The sequence below is a fragment of the Seriola aureovittata genome, chromosome 21, assembly GCF_021018895.1.
Source record: "Seriola aureovittata isolate HTS-2021-v1 ecotype China chromosome 21, ASM2101889v1, whole genome shotgun sequence".
Lineage (NCBI taxonomy): Eukaryota > Metazoa > Chordata > Actinopteri > Carangiformes > Carangidae > Seriola > Seriola aureovittata.
This window is the reverse complement of record NC_079384.1, coordinates 3,192,097-3,209,296: the sequence shown is the minus strand read 5'-3', so window position 1 is coordinate 3,209,296 and position 17,200 is coordinate 3,192,097. Positions and strand designations below refer to the sequence as shown.

The 17,200-nt window shown below is 45.8% G+C and overlaps 1 protein-coding gene across 14 annotated transcripts in view; it reads right to left on the bottom strand.

The window, feature by feature from the left end:
* Nucleotides 1-17,200, bottom strand: part of cacna1g (calcium channel, voltage-dependent, T type, alpha 1G subunit) — a 190,945-nt gene that overhangs the window by 89,583 nt on the left and 84,162 nt on the right. For all 14 annotated transcript variants that reach the window (XM_056365665.1, XM_056365666.1, XM_056365663.1 and 11 more), the window contains exon 5: nt 9,209-9,306. In XM_056365665.1, the coding sequence (XP_056221640.1) occupies nt 9,209-9,306 (98 nt within the window). The remainder of the gene's footprint in view (nt 1-9,208; nt 9,307-17,200) is intronic.

The following is a 17,200-nucleotide window of genomic DNA, read 5'->3' as shown; positions in this document are numbered from 1 at the left end:
GTCGGGACGGTGAACCTGATGGAACCTCAAGGTTTAATGCCATTTCCAAGCCAGACAGTTTTCCACTTCCTTGGATGGAGGATCGTGTAGATCAGGTTGTTTCGGCATCATTTGTGAGCAAATTCGATCTCTTTAAAGGTTACTGGTACCTCTGACACTTCACACCAGAGACAGCACTTCTCTTATCACAGCGTCCAGGACTGCACTCCTGCACGGTCAGGCTGTTGGTTTGAGAAATGCTCCTCCTTCCGGCGCTGATTGAACCGAGTTGTTTTCCCGGGTTGGAAGGGTTGTGCTGTGTATTTGGATGATGTAGCGGTGTATATTGATACTTGCCGAGAGCATCTGAAGCGCATCCAGACCTTGTTTGATTGTCTGGCCTCGGCAAACTTCACCATGAACCCGAGCAAAGTGTGAGCTTGGGTCAGGGTTTTCTAGTTGCTCCTCCCTGGTATATTCACAAACATGATTCTAGACAGACGTACTGCGAGGAGAGAAAGTGCTTTGTTGGTTATTCACTGCAATTTTCTCTCGTTGTTGCTTCAAATAAAACATGTTTAAATTTCAAAATAAAATGCAAATCAGTCCAACATCTTTCATCCACACTGCGCCGTATGAGAGTGGCGTGCCGCATGTGGAATATGTGCAGACGGATTCTGGAAAAAAATGTTTTGTTGTTTTTGTATGGGTACACAATGATACAGAGACTTTAGGTGTTGGCAGGTGGAATGAAAAACAAGGAAGATTTTGCAGATCGCAGGAGGAGACAGCCAGGAGAGACTCGGAGGAGATGAAGGGAGGAGAAGAGCCAAGGTACCGCAGAGTGAGTGGCAGCAGGATAACATGCGTGTTTGGATTGTGTCTTTCACCGCCGTCATTTATCTGAAAGGGAAAGATGTGAACAGGGAAACAGAGCCGAGGAGAAAAGTGGCAGCGGCGAAAAAACACAGGAAGTCTTGAATGGCGTCCAAAAACAGCAAGTTACTTCAATTTATGTGAAAGCTGCCACATCGTGCGCTGGACGCAGCGCTCAGTGACCGGCGTCGGCAGCGTAGACAATCACAGAGTGAGAGGAGGTTCATCTCTCCGACGCTCTCATCGTCACACTGTGAGAGAGTAATTAAACGCTGGTCTACCCAACAGAGAGCAGCGAGTTCTGTAGAAATGAAACCGTGAGTCACTACCTGTGGCAAGTTCTTTTTTTTTTTTTTAACCGCTTGCCCTTTGGCAGCGACACCCATTTAACATAATTGGCCTGAACTCACCACGAATGAGTATCGTGATGCGTTCAGCTGCTGTCACAGAGGTACAGAGGTAAACACCTACACACCGACAAGAGCTACAGCAGCAGCTCCATCCCTCTCTTTCTTTCCAAGGGCATTAATGAGCATCACACACACACACACACACACACACACACACACACACACACACGTACTTGCAAAAAACAAAATACACACATACGAGCACACATTCAGCAGCAGCTCCTTCAAGCGATTGCCCTCAGAGTGTAATGTGCTGAGCTGTTAGGAAGCTGCTTAGCTGGGCCTGAGTTAGTGGCAGCAGCTGGGATTAGAGTCTGCGGCAGACCGACTGTTTTCAGACGCTGTGATTCAGGGCGGAGATACGGCGGCACAATGACAATTTTAATAACAAAAATGCGTACGTGCTGGTTTTCAATCATTTGCCGCGCGTTTGCTAATTCATCATAAAAAAGGAGCAGGGTTTGAAATAACCCAACAATTTTAAATACATTTTTTATGAGGCTGGAGTTTAGATTGTTTTGTCAAACTGTTAAAGTCTGTCAAACTAATTCACCAAAGAAACAAATGAAACTGTAACTACATTGTTTTTTAGCTGTGATATACTTGAAACCACATATTAAAAAAACGCATTTAACAATGTATAAAATTAAGGACGTCCTAAATCAGTATCAATATATATCAGTATATATCCTTATTGTGCGGGGGGGTGAGGAAACCCAAAACAAATCCAGCGGCATAGTTCATAAGTCATTTATTTCTGTTGAAGAAAACATGCAAAGACACAAATGCGCCGCAAATTCAGTCCCTACAACAGAACGTGTGTGTTTCCAGGGGACACTAGAAAGCGATGCACCTGGCGGAAGTTAAAATCATTGAATAACAAGTGCGTCCCAGCTGGGTTCGTCACTTTTTATTTTCTCTTTTTCTGTTATTCATTGCTTTAATTTTTTCCCTGGCGGTAAATAAATCAAGAAAACAGCAACAGGACGAGCTCCACAAGTCTTCATTCAGTGATGAGGGCAAACCTGAACATCTTGAAAAGAACCTGCGTTTATCTCACAGATGAGAGAATCAATCCTTTGGGCCTCGTTCAACCTGAACAGTGTGCTCATTCCAAATGATTGACATTTCATATTCGATAACAATCATCTCCTCCTCCGTCTGTGCGCCCTCTCCAACCTCGCCATGGGCGGCTACTCGCTGGCAGGCGGGTGGCCGCGTGTGATCTGGGGGAGCCATCTGTTAGCGGGCAGATTAGGTCTGTTTCCTCTGCTCTCCGGTCCAGGTCCGGCTCCTGCCCAGTCAGCTTTGTAATCTGTGTTCTGTGCACTAATGGGCTTTCTGAGTCAAGGGCCTGTGTACACCTGCGTCTCTTCCTATTTGCTTTGAGTGGATGGTAACTAGCTCCATGTGAGACACCGCAGACGGAGATGACTAGATGATCCCGAAAATGGAAATGTGCCTCTGCAAAGAGCGAACCGTGTGACCTCGAAGAGAAAGTACATGCAGGAAAATATAAATTGATGGAGAGGACAGAAGACAAAGAACGTGTCTGACCTGTTGCTTCATTTTTAGATCAATGGTCTGATCGTGTGCGGGTCCATATTTGTCAACCACGTACAGTTTTGTGCTTAAATCATTTTTATGCTCATTTCAGATCAAATTTGAAGAATTTCCTGCCCCGGTGCATGCTGGGAAGCTTTCCCGCCCAGTCCCTCTACATTAAAGTTGCTCAGTCTTTTAAAGGGTTTTTAGTGGATTATATTTACAGCGTTCTTCAGAAACAGAACTCCAATCAACTCAAATCTCTCTGACCAATCACAGCTGTGTTGGGGAGACGTTCCGGGGGAACACTGCACCACAGCAACGCCGCCGAGTGATCAAAGAACTGAATGTCGAGATTTAAGAAAAACTAAAAGCCTTAAACTCAATTTGGACAGCAAATACAAATAGAAACAGAGTGTAATCTTTCTTTAAAGCAACAAAAAAAATATCATTCTCCTGCCAGCTGCTGCCGGGGCGTCGCACTGAGACTCGACTAACGAGATGTTCGGAAGTAGATGTTTTAGCTGCGAGCAGACTGACAGTGAGGAGCAGGGATTACTCTGTGACATTCTTCGCTTTCATCCTCTGGCAAACAACTTTCTCCTCTGAACTCGTTCTAACCTTATCAGCCTTTAATGTCTTCAGCTCCATGTGCCCCCCCACCTCCACCCCCCACCCCCACCCCTTCCTCCTAACAGCTTAGAGAAGAACAGAAGCTAGGACGATATTGTGAGCTGTTTAATTACAGTACTGAGGGTAGGCAAACAATGTGCTGTAGGAGGAGGAGGGCATGAGCGCGCACGGTGCTGGGGGGTGGGGGGGCTGATGATGTTGATGTGTTCTCATTGCCTTTGGTGTTTGTTTGGGGCGGAAGTACAAAACAGTGCATATGAACCGGGACTTGCTCAAACACCAAGTCTGAAAAAGCCTGGAGAACAGGGTGAGACGCTGTGAGAGCTGCATCTGCTGCTGCTACTGCTGCTGCTGCTGCTGCTGCTGCTGCTGCATCTGCTGCATCTGCTGCATCTGCTGCTGCTACTGCAGCTACTGCTGCTGCTGCTGCTGCTGCATCTGCTGCATCTGCTGCATCTGCTGCTGCTGCTGCTACTGCATCTGCTGCATCTGCTGCTGCTACTGCTGCTACTGCTGCTACTGCATCTGCTGCATCTGCTGCTGCTACTGCTGCTACTGCATCTGCTGCATCTGCTGCATCTGCTGCTGCTACTGCAGCTACTGCTGCTGCTGCTGCTGCTGCTGCTGCTGCTGCTACTGCTGCATCTGCTGCATCTGCTGCATCTGCTGCATCTGCTGCTGCTACTGCATCTGCTGCATCTGCTGCTGCTACTGCTGCTACTGCATCTGCTGCATCTGCTGCATCTGCTGCTGCTACTGCAGCTACTGCTGCTGCTGCTGCTGCTGCTGCTGCTGCTGCTGCTGCTACTGCATCTGCTGCATCTGCTGCATCTGCTGCTGCTACTGCATCTGCTGCATCTGCTGCATCTGCTGCATCTGCTGCTGCTACTGCAGCTACTGCTGCTGCTACTGCAGCTGCTGCTGCTGCTGCTGCTCTGCTGCATCTGCTGCATCTGCTGCATCTGCTGCATCTGCTGCATCTGCTGCATCTGCTGCATCTGCTGCTGCTGCATCTGCTGCATCTGCTGCATCTGCTGCTCTGCTGCATCTGCTGCTGCTGCATCTGCTGCATCTGCTGCATCTGCTGCATCTGCTGCTGCTACTGCATCTGCTGCATCTGCTGCATCTGCTGCATCTGCTGCATCTGCTGCTGCTACTGCAGCTACTGCTGCTGCTACTGCAGCTGCTGCTGCTGCTGCTGCTGCTGCTGCTGCTACTGCATCTGCTGCATCTGCTGCTGCTGCTGCTGCTGCTGCTGCTATTGCATCTGCTGCATCTGCTGCATCTGCTGCTGCTACTGCATCTACTGCATCTGCTGCATCTGCTGCTGCTACTGCTGCTGCTGCTGCTGCAGCTGCTGCTGCTGATACTGCTGCTGCTGCTGCTGCTGCTGCTGCTGCTGCTGCAGAGTCTGACGCTCTGATGAGGCTTTGGGGAAAGGGCACATGCGTTGGCCAAACAATCAGAGAGCGTACAAGGGGCTATTCTGGACTCTCATTAAGACAGTGTCAGAGTGTGTGTGTGTGTGTGTGTGTCCTGATAATCACCTATTGAACGCTGCCTCTGGCCAGTCAGTCAACACCGCCTCAACATTGTTTTCTTATCCTTTAGTTGTTGTAATAAACTCTGGAGAAAGTTCAGTAAGGAAGGTCTCACATTTTGCCTTTATTCCTCTACAGTGTAATAAGTTACTTTTTTACTTATTCCTCCTTTAAAAGTAAAAATATTACTTTACTTATTATATTATCACTTCATATCCCATCGGCCTAGGAGCTGTTTCAGCACAAACAGCCTCCGTAAAAAAAATAAGTCTCGCACGATTGAGGGTGACGTCGTCTCCTCTCTACATCTGGGACAACGCTTAATGAAGATGCCAGATTTAGAAACGAAGTGATCAATGGAGGCGGCTGATATTCTGACTTTTAGTCTGTTGTATGGGTCAGTTCCAAAAAATCCTGCATCTTGTATTTCCCATAATGCATCCAATAATATCTTTTTCTGTCTGTCAGCCTCCATGTGTAAAATCAGCAGCGTTCCTCTTTGACTCCAGGTATTGAGGAAGCGTTTACGTGTCCGTCAAACCAGGCGCTTTGGCAGGTGAGCGACCGTCATCCCCGAGGTCCCGTTCTTTTCCAAAAAACATGTTTTTTCTCGAACAGAATAGTGTCGGCTAAATGTGGCACTTAGCCTGAGGACGAGACGAGTTATTTTTCCTTCTCTGTGTACATCACTGGCACCTTCACTGCTGCAAACACAAGGCAGAAAATGTTAAAGTCAGTATTCTAGGTTTCAGTGCCTTGAGGCCTGAAACCAAAACCCATTAAGGCAGCTCTTCACTACTATTTGCATATTGTAGCAGCTGAATCAAGGTTACAGAAGCAGCAATTGCTGACAATCTATTCTAAATGTCGAAGTTTGCAGTTATTTAATACTTAGTCGAAGCGCTGTTTGCTTTGAAGAAGTTAAAAAAAAAAATAGCAGTTTGGGCTTCTCGATTATAATTAAGCAAATCTAAATTTAGAATCTGTATTCTCTCTCCAGGTGCTAGACGTACACACACCCATTGAAACTCAGCGATACAACCTCACCACAGCTTCACCATCTGTTTCCACGGCATGAGCGCTGTCCAATAAAAGACTCATTCCTTCCAGGGGGGGGGGGTTCCCCCTTTCTGTTTACCTTTGAATATTAAGACATGTCTGCCTTGATGTAGCCAATGACAGGCCTGATACAAGGCCGGTGCTAGGGACGTGAGGGTAACAGCCAATCAGGTGGTAGACGGCGGGAGGTGATGCGGTGGAGACACGGCACTGGGATTTTTGGTTTTGTCGGCGGTCCGATGGATGAAGCTTGAGAAATGTATCCGTCACTTCCACTGCCAGGACCGCCATGTTAACGCATCAATCAACGCCGGAGCCCGGGACACGAACACCGGCCCAGTGTTCATTAATCCAGATCTGAGTGTGTGTGTGTGTGTGTGTGTGTGTGTGTGTGTGTTTTAAGATGAGCTCCAGCCTTCTGGTCCAATGCAGAAGCAGACTTACGGTAAGAGACAGAGAGAGAGAGAGAGAGAGAGAGCATTGGGCTGCACACAGCGAGGCAGAGGGATATGAGTACTTACAGTTTACACGTCTGCTGATCCTGGTTCAGACGGCTCACATTTTTGGCAGCAGTGGACGAGTATCAACAAGTAACTCAACTAAGAGGCACGGAAAAGTTTATACCACCTCGGACTGACAGTCTGAGTGAGCTCCGCTGACCTGTACATCTGAAATATTTAATCTGCGCTGTACTGAACACATTATTCAAACATTCACAGTGTAGGACGGACAAAGTATGAAACGGCTAACGCTGTGAACAAAAGCTAACTGGAGGCAGGAGTTATCAAACATGGAGTCTAATGAGTGAAACAAAATTGGACGTGTGGGTTAAAGCTACTTTGACTTATAAAAACTTGCATGTGAACTATGCCTTGTAAAAGAAAAAGAAGACGAGACCTCAGAAGACTTACTATCCAGACTTGTTGATTTGCATAAAGCTCAAAAAGTTTAGATATTCATCCAATCAATCTAGTTTTATTGGCAGGTTAAGACACCACAGACTTTCAAGTTTAAAACCTCCAATTAAAAAGCCTACTCTTGATCCAGATGTTAATTTGGCCAATTACAGACCTGTATCCCCTTTATTTCTGAAAGCAAACCAGTTATGTGATTATGTGAATAGGAATGGTTTGTTCATCAGGTCCATCACAGCACAGAAACAGCAGTGGTGGAAGTTACCAGTCACCTCCTCACGGCCTCGTCTCGTCTCTAACAGAAAAAAATAAATAAATCTAGTCTCACACGCATCACCCGGATATTTAAATTCAATTAAGTTTGCCTGGAAAAAGCCGAGCGCCACAGCAAACATGTCCACCCAAGAGCTACGATGAACGCAGAGAGCTTCTCCGCACGACTTGATTAGGCAGCTGAGGAGATGAAGGAGGGAGGCAGAAGACAGATATCAGCCTCACCGAGCGCATGGAGACCGCCCCCCCCCCCCCACCTCCCTGCGGGGTAAGAACCAGACCAAAATCATCCACACATTAATGCGCTATTAGTCCAGCGATTAGGGTGAGGAATGGTTGGATGCCTAATGAGCAAGTCGGTGTGTGTGTGTGTGTGTGTGTGTGTGTGTTTGTGTGTGGATATGTGTCCTAATGAGAGCTGGTGGAGCCCTACAACCACTTTGATTGACAAGAGGCTGAGATCACAGATGAGGGTTTGGGAGTGTCATCAGTAGAGGGACGGGAGAGACGGGACACGCCCCTACATGGGGTAAACACCTGCACACACACACACACACACACACACACACACACACACACACACACACTTTGCCTGCAGTCTCTGGGCAATTTAGAAGCTAATGACATAATTAGGGTCTGTATTTAACTGTTAGCATTGCAGGGGGTGGGATCAAGGTAAGAATGAATGGCCTGCTGGGTGGGTTTAAAAATGCTTATATTTTATTTCATACTGGAAATTCAAACTGTGCTGATTAAACTCTAATGGAGACCGATGGAGGAAAAGGAGGAGATGAATATGGAGGTTTTTCGGGAGTTTGGATAATATATGTGTGTGTGTGTGTGTGTGTGTGTGTGTGTGTGTGTGTGTGTGTGTGTGTGTGTTTGTGTGTGTGTGTGCTTTAATAAAACGTGATGAGTTGCAAAATTGCGTATAAATCTGAGTGGCTGGGGAAAGCCAGAACACAGAGACACAGCTGACTGGATCAGATTGTCCCCGACCTACATTTCACTAGAGATTCAATCCACCTGCACGCTCACCAATTACAAGCAAGAGGCCTGACAGAGGATGTGAATTATCACCAGACGCACCTGTCATGTTGCGTGAACCGACAGGTGCATGCTGGGTCTGGCTAAACGCTGAATGCTGAAACACCTACGGTCAGGTGTGCACCACCTCTCTGCTGTTTCTGATGATCCCTGTTGTGACCTCAGAGCTCGTTCGGCTCGGTGTTTGAAAACATGGAGGAGCGCAGCGACGCAGAGCGGTTGAGTGGACCGGTTATGTTCCAACGCTGAGGACGAACGATATTTATATGAGACATAAATCCTTTGATTTATGTTGTTTAATATTGGTACAAAAAAGTCAATGGACACCCACCATGGGGTTGTAATTATTAATTATCAGTATGCACAGGCGGCAAAGTGCCTGACTGGAATTTATTGGTTGTTGTTCTGCAGTTCTTACCTGGGAATGGCATACTATATATATTTATATATATACACCTACATATACTGTATGTCTCTAGCTTTCTTTCTAATGAGCATGAACAGGGTTCGGGTTCAAATGTACCCGAACCCTGTTCATGCTCAGAGAAGCAGCTCATTCAGCTGCTCGGGGAGTGAAAGCTGTGGAAATCACTTTTCACTTAAATATGGAGATTATTTTTCTTCCTGCACTTCATATAGTTTATTTTTCCTGAGCATTGAGAATCTCACTGGTCAGTCCACAGTCTCACCAAGGCCAAGATATCAGGACCCGATCAGATGTGAGTCTTACACCGAAGAACTTCTATCTAATGTGAACAGTTTCAACTTCTGCACCTTCAGCCTAAAGTTCTCCACATCCTGTGCTTTGGTTGCAGATGAAAAGAAGTGTGTTTGACTCCAGAGGGAGCCAAAAGTGTTGTAGGGATATTAGAGGACAATGTGACTCTGGTTTAGAGAGCTGAAGTGTGAGGACCAGTAGGTCAGCACTCACTTGGCACCCGGTTGATGGCTCTCAGCGGTCTCAGCACGCGAACCGTCCTCACCGCCGAAAAGCTGACGTTCTGCAGGTTGAGGGAGTATTCCAGCATCCTGCAACATATGGAGAGAGAGAGAGAGAGAGAGAGAGAGAGAGAGAGAGAGAGAGAGAGAGAGAGGATAATATGTGTTAATACAACAAACTGCTACTAAACCAATACTTTCATTGCCATCACAGGTCGTACTACAGAACCTGATCTTGATCATCTGGGATTATCAGACACAGAAAATGTGAAAGTAATATTATGAAGCAAGTGGTAATTAATCCTATAATACCCTCAATCACATTTACACGCTCGCCTTCAGAGACCACTGCGACGCATGTGTTCTGGCACGCGCTGTGCTTTCATTCCAGAGCTAACTGGACTGCAACTACAAGATCAGAAAGTTAGAAAAACAACACACACACACACACACACGCACACACACACACACACACACACACACAGTGCTGTGCAACAGGCAATGTTTATGTGCCTGACAAACACATGCGTGTATTCACTATCAACCTTCAAAAGGAGCGAACGTGCATGTGTGCATCCTCCTTTGAGATATCAAGAGCGAGTGAATGGCTTGTCATTGAGAGGAACATGCGGCACATAAAAGAGCAGCATCGGATCAGTCCGCCTCGTAACCTTGAGACGGCGCGGCGCTCTTCACAGCCTCTCCAGCAGCTCTACAGAGGCTGTGATTGGAGGTTAGAAGGACAGCGCCGAGAGGAGAGAGAGCGAGACGAAGGAACGCTTGGGAAAAAAAACGTTTTCTCTTGTTTCTTGATCAGTGTTTACCGTCTTCTCTTCTCACACTCGCTCTCCCGTGTGTGTGTGTGTGTGTGTGTGTTTGTGTGTGTGTGTGCGCATGTGTGTGTGTGTTGAGCAGATGCTGAGCACATGTGCAGGGGCATGCAGATGAAGGAATTCCCTCCTCGCACCGACTCCAAGTCTGTCTGTCTGACAAATTTGCAACACATGTTGGACAGTGTGTGTGTGTGTGTGTGTGTGTGAGTGTATGTGTGAGTGTACAAGCCTGTAGTGCAAGAAACTCCTTTAATGAATGTAGAAATTTGCGTGTCCCAATACAGTATGAGCCTGGATGAACAGGAATACACACTCGCTCGCTCGCTCGCTCTCTCTCTCACACACACACACACACACACACACACACACCTACCCGTGGCTGACAGATGGCCTGCAGGCCAGAGACAGTGGAGTACCCCCCCCCCCCCCCCCAGGGACAGGTACGTCACATCAGCAGCTGTGAAATGGTTGCCGTGGAAATTCAGGTCTAAAGAAATCAATACAGTGGCATTTTCAACTATTTTGATCAATCAATCAATTGTTTAAGTCAATTTTAAGCTGAAGTTCCCTTTAATTTCTTGCTTCCAGTTTCTCAGTTTCTCAGATTTGTCCCTTTCCTCTGTTATATACATTTATAAAGGGAATATTTTTAGCTTTTGGGATGTTGGTCATGTCTCCATGGGCTACGGGAAATTCTCACCAACCATCTTTTACCATTTTCTGGCATTTTATTGTCTAAACTATTATTTGATTAATTGAGAAAACAAGCGGCATGCTCACTAATGAAAATAATTTGTTATTTTCTGGCCTTCGGTTCCTAAAACTTCATCATATGTCACCACACGTGTGCAATTAAGGCTTCGTCCTGACCGCGGCGACCCGGATTCAAATCCGACTCGTCCTCGACCTCCAGATGCAGTTCGTGCTAAGATAAGCTAATCGATGCTGCAGCCTTATATTTACCACACACACACCTGAGTTTTTATCTCTATAAGAACGCCAATAAGCACATTTCCCAAACTGTGGCACCGCTGTGTTAACTGCTCCGAGCAACCACTTCTATGATGTCGACAGGGCAAATGCAATCAGTTAAGTCAACATGACAAACCCTTCCGGACAGAACATGGCTGAGCATTAACGTCAGACTGATTAATTAGATAAAAAACTAAATTGAGTTTCAATCTGATTATCAGGCTACAGAAGACACAGAATATTCAATGAATTCCGTGTTGAATAGTTCAGGCCCTATGGGAAATTTATAGGAACATTATCAGGATGCCAACGGGAAAAGTCATGTTCGAGTGCCACAGACACGCTATAAATCCCCAGAGTAATGTAATACAAATATTAGGGTAATTTTTCATCAGACGAGGGGTCACATAAACAAACTTTAAAGCAGATGATGAATGATGTCTGTTGAAAAATAGTCCATGCAAAAACACTTGCTGCCCTTGATGAGAGCCAGATGAATTTTTCGGTGCGCTCGGTGAAAACTGACCCATCTCCCCTCATCTGGAATGAAGAAACAGGCCGAGGAGAAATGGAGTGTATCAAACAAACGATGGAAAACGACAGGAAGTCGTGCGCTGATTTCGTCAGAGATGAAATGAGATGAAGGATGGTACACACACAGCTTTCCAGCTACACCGCCTCCGAGACAAAGGCAACAGTGGCTTGGAGCATCTTGCACACACACACACACACACACACACACACCACACACACACACACACACACACACACACACACACACACACACACACGGACACACCAGACATAATGCCACCCAGAAAGACCTATAATAGGAAAACTACTCAAGACAGCTCGGGAATGTAGGACAGTTTCCACTGTTTAACCCCGTCCTGTCCTCATCTAACCTAATCTATCTGCCCTTCTGCTCCTCTATATTTGTGTGTCCATCTTCTGTCCGTCTTAGTCACTCCACCCATCAGTCTCCCTGAGAGCTACTGCACTGTTGGAAAGTAGCTCCCACTCCCACAGCTGACAGATGGATAGGAAGGGATGGATGAGTGATAAATCCTGGTAGAAAATCAATAGTGAGACAGAACCTGAGCGGCGTATATTCATCATGTCCCTGCCTGCGTTTCCATTTCACAATTTTCATGCAAATCATGACGGATATACGGAGAAAGGCTGAATGTCATTGGTCAAATCTTGATGGGGGGCCTCCAGGTTTCATGCTGGATTTGAAGCTGGGACAGAGGGGCCCCCCCCCCCGATGGCCCCTCATACTGGCACATCTTGCCCATGATAACTGTAAAAGCCCTTAAACCTCCGATAAAGACACGATACACACTGCATATGAGGAGTTCAGGGAACATCTGTAAATTGTAGCATCTCTTTAGTGCTCACCGAACTTCTGTGTTGCTACTGGAATTGGCTTTGTTCATAATTTTGCCGCTGCCTGCTAAAACACCATCAACTGAACCAGAGCATCTTCTTTAAAATAAACTACGCTAAGCTGCTTATATTTGTCTTGTTGTTGTTTGTTTTTTATTTTTCACGAATGCTCCCTTTTCTTCTCCTCACACTTCATTTCAAAATGTGATGACACAGTGAAAAGAGTTTTTCACATCCATGAAATAATGAGTGATATGCTTAAATACCGGTAAGTAATGCATTCAGGTCGTGCTTTTATCCACACACCACCAGTCAACATGCTGCTCAACCCCACTGTCTCTACTACCATTAATAATGACTTTACTGGACTACACCACCTCTCCACCGCAGCAGCACGTCGCTCCATCATATTCTCTCCTGTCCCTCCTCACTTATTATGAAATAACCAGCCGTGCTTCCTCTCTCCTGACATTCCTTCGGTCACATATTGTTTACTTCCTATTTGCCTCCACATCAGTGAGCGCCGAGCCGTCACACCCGATGTTCCTCAGAAAATGAATTATTATCATCGTCACTGTGGATGCTCGCGCCTCTACATACAGAATGAAACGCGACGTGCGCCCGACTCTTACCGACCATTACGTGACAACCCACTTCATGACATTACTTGCTGTTTAGGCAGCGGCTAATAATGAGAATCTGATCGTATCAACTGAAGCGCATGTAGCATCAGGGAGACGTGGAGAGAGGGGAAACTCACAGAAACAGACAGATGGAGTGTTTTCATGCTGAATTGGAATGAAACCCTTACATCAGCAACACTTTCTGTCATCAACCCACTCTGCTGCTTATCTAACCCAAATGTTAACCAACTTATTTTTCACAGCCACGGTCGATTATTGAATATCTCTCTTTCTACTTGCAAAAATCAGACAGTATGAGGGAACTCTCCATTTCTGTTCCCCTGAAAAAAGCAGAAACATGTCAGAGGTCTTTATCTATGAAACTGTGCTCCTACGTAAAGCTTTAACACTTCAGAGTTCCCATGACCAAATGAGAAATCTAACAGCCGGCTGCTGCAGCGACGGGCAACGAAGCAAAACTGTAGTTTCCTTAAAACAAACGAAAAATAAAACACACCAATACAAACGGCTGATATTTAATAACACAATAACAGTAATGAAATGATGTGCTCGCTATCATCCCCGCCAGGAGCTCATTATTCTGTAACTGTAGTAAACTATGTTCACAAAAAGTGCTTGCGAAATGTCTTTCCTGCGTATGAAATAGTCGACTTCAAACAAAAACAACAAAATTAAACTCAGCGAGACAATTTCCTTGTGAATTTGCTAAAAAAACCTTCTTGATAAGTGCAGAGCTGCGTGTCCTGCTGCTGCCGCCTGCGATCGATCTAGATGTTTTTATATTTTTATGATGACTTGTGTGATTTCTATTTTTTATTTTTCTGTTGCATCTTGTTGCTTTTTACATATAAAGCATTTTATTATTATTTATTCATATCTCGGGGCAAAATGAGCTTTAAAGGGGGGAAGCCAACGTCAAAGTCTGTTTGCATGTGCTGTTTCAGGAGACGCCCCTATTGGTTGGTTGGAGGTCGACTGGCTGGACGTTCAAACCCACGTCACCAGGTGCATGCAGGTCCACTCTTGATACAAGTCATTTTGTCACAGTGCAACACAAAACAGAAAATAATAATAACCTACATTCTTGGTAATAAAACAGACAAAAGCATCAAAAATAAAAAAAATAAAAAACGCAGCTCTTGTTCTCCCTGGGAGTGTTTGCTTTCTGTGCACACTGGGACTTTCTCACCAAAAGCCTGAATTACTTTGGGAACAGGTGGTAAATCAACAGAGGCTGCAGGTTGCTCTTCCCTATTACTGCACTGTGATTTCGGTTGATAATACAGACACAGTTTTACACCAAAATTTACCTCGGTCAGTTGCAAACATTCTGCACACACTCCCCCCTTGACCATGCCCCCCCCCCCGCCACTGATAATCCGCAGCCAATCTGCTGACCCACTTGTAGTGGGGCCATAATGTAGTGAGGAAGAAGCCAGGTGACAGCCAGAACAAGAAAATATAGCGGCTCACAGAGAGAGAGACGGGGGGAGAGAGGGAGAGGGAGGTATTGAGTGTATAGTGATTTTCTCATCTTTGTATGGAGAACATGTATAATGGCAGCAGTTATAGCAGCATGGGATGATGAAAGGTTTTTTATTTCACACATTATGTGTCAGTTATAGATACTCACTGTTTTTTTTTTTCTTTTTAAATGTCAGTTACTAAACTGACCAAACACAATCAAAATGAGTATTTCCACGGTGTCTGTCCTCAAACATCAGACCAGATTTCGTACTGAGGGAGTCCAATGAAGCGATTGCCTCGGCCTCTCCTCCTCTCTCTGTTTGCCTTTCTTAGTCGATCTGTTAACCTCCTCCTCCTCCTCCTCCTCAGTTTTCCTTTCTGTGTCTCTTCAGGAGGAATCCAGCCACAGAGAGAGCGCGGAGCCAGATCGATGTACGAAGGATAGGATCCCCCAGTCTGCGACAGTAAGTGCTGGTACAGTCTGCGGTTTGGACTATTGACTGGGGCTCCGCTGCACTGATCCTTCAATAAAACCATAAATAATGAAAACACTCACTTAACAAGTCATTGTATCCAGAGCTGAGTCCTTAAGTGTAGCCTGACTCGGTTTACTTAAACTTGGGTTCAATCAGTTCTTGTTATGCCTCCGTGGCGGCGACGGTCAGAGCCGAGGGAAAGTGACTTCTGGTTCTCCGTCCATCCGTCTGTCTGTCCACGCGTACGTACGTGCGTCCCATTCTCGTGCACACGATATCTCAGTAACGCCTCGAAGGAACTTCTTTAAATTTGGCACAAATGTTCCCTTGGAGTCAATGATGAACTGATAAGATTTTGGGGGTCAAAGGTCAAAAGTTAAGGTCACGGTGACCTCAGAAAACACTTTTTACCCGTGACTCAAGATTTTATATGATTCTGGATAAACAGGGATGTGAAACGAGTCTGAGTGGAGGAGGCAGACAACCGCGAGGTAGGAAACTCCTATCTGCTGATTTTCTCTTTATCAACACAGCACAACATCCCTCCTGCACTCCTTCTATCACTTCACTTGCCAAAAACTCTCTGCCTGCACATTTTTCATGTCTCTCTCCTTCTCCACACTCCACCTGCTTCGCACAGCCACGCCTCCGTCGCTCCCTCCTGTCGACAGGGGTGATTAGGAGGGGAGAGCGCAGACCTGCTGAAAAAGCAGCTTAGCTGTAATTATCATCTCGGAGAGAAACAAACAGTTCATCAGAGCCTTCCTCCACAGACCTAACAACTGTTGCCAGGATATATCAAATGCTCGACAACCAGCCGTTACCTAGGTTACCATTGTCTCCGTGTGGCTGGGGCTGTCCATACATATGAGGTTTTTTTGTTGAAATGGCGACATAGTGTAACCCATGAATCACATCAACAGAGTCTACACGACAACATGCGTGCTCACACCACCACCCGCACACTCAGATGTAAGCCAGCATCCAGGCACACATGTATCTGGCCTCCGTGACGTCACCCACGGGTGTCTGAGGAGCGTTTTTTGCAAGCTCAGAGTGAGCTGCTCCGCCGTCGCCATCTTGGCAGTGCATGACTCCGCCCCAACTCCGAAAAAAAAAAAGGGGCAAAGAGGTGGGGGCATGTGTGGAGCTGAGACCTCGGTTATGACATCATAGATTGTGCTTATTTGATGAGGATGAAAGGTCAAGTGAAACTTAAATAAATTGATGTAATAAGTTTATTATAATATTCTAAGTTACCGTTACAATACATAACAGTTTGCATTATGAAACTCGATACAGCAAATACTCCGTCTCAGCCTGCTCCTCATGCACAGTATATCCTCTCCTGCGCTGCTGCAATGACCCAGTTTCCCCAACAGATGCATAATAGTTTCATCTGTATGCATCTCTATTCATCAGAGCTATACCGCTGCCTGTTGCTGTAGTTTACATTTTAAGATCCTTTAATTGGTCTTCTAATAATTCAGCGGATTAGTGGCTGAACACCAGACATTAAGGTATTTCCCATCTAATTCCTTCTGGCGCTCAGTTCAGTTGCTAAATCTTAGCGACCAATAGGGAAGCAGCTATACATTTCCATGCAGATGTGTGGGTGCAGGTAGAGAGGAAAAGAATAGAAGGGGAGTAAAGGAATTTTACAGGTGTGTTACTGCATAAAGAAGTGGATGAAATGTATCTCATCTCTGCCAATGGAGGACACTGCACACTTTGACTGACTGACACACACGCACACACACACACACACACACACACACACACACACACACACCACACACACACACACACACACACAGTCACAGACACGCACAGAAGGAAATGTGCCCTGTTCCCACTGATGGACAACAGAAGCTGTGGCAGAAGGATGGCATTAAAAACCAGCAGGAGATGTAGTGTGATGAAAATGTCAGACCAAAACCAGCAGGCCGTGTTCTGTAACATGTTTAATCAAATCACTGCGTGTGCATGTGTGCATGTGTGCATGTGTGTATTCTACGTACGTGTACAGGGACAGATTTAAAAGGTGCAGAAGAACTTCTTAATATCTGATCCCTCTCTCTCTCTCTCTCTGTCTCTCTCTCTCTCTCCAGCTGTTTTAACAGATTTGAAGCAATTAGGAATTTAAGAGGGTACTTGCTACCAATTTCAAGTTAAAAGGATTTTACTGGACATTTAGGGTAAA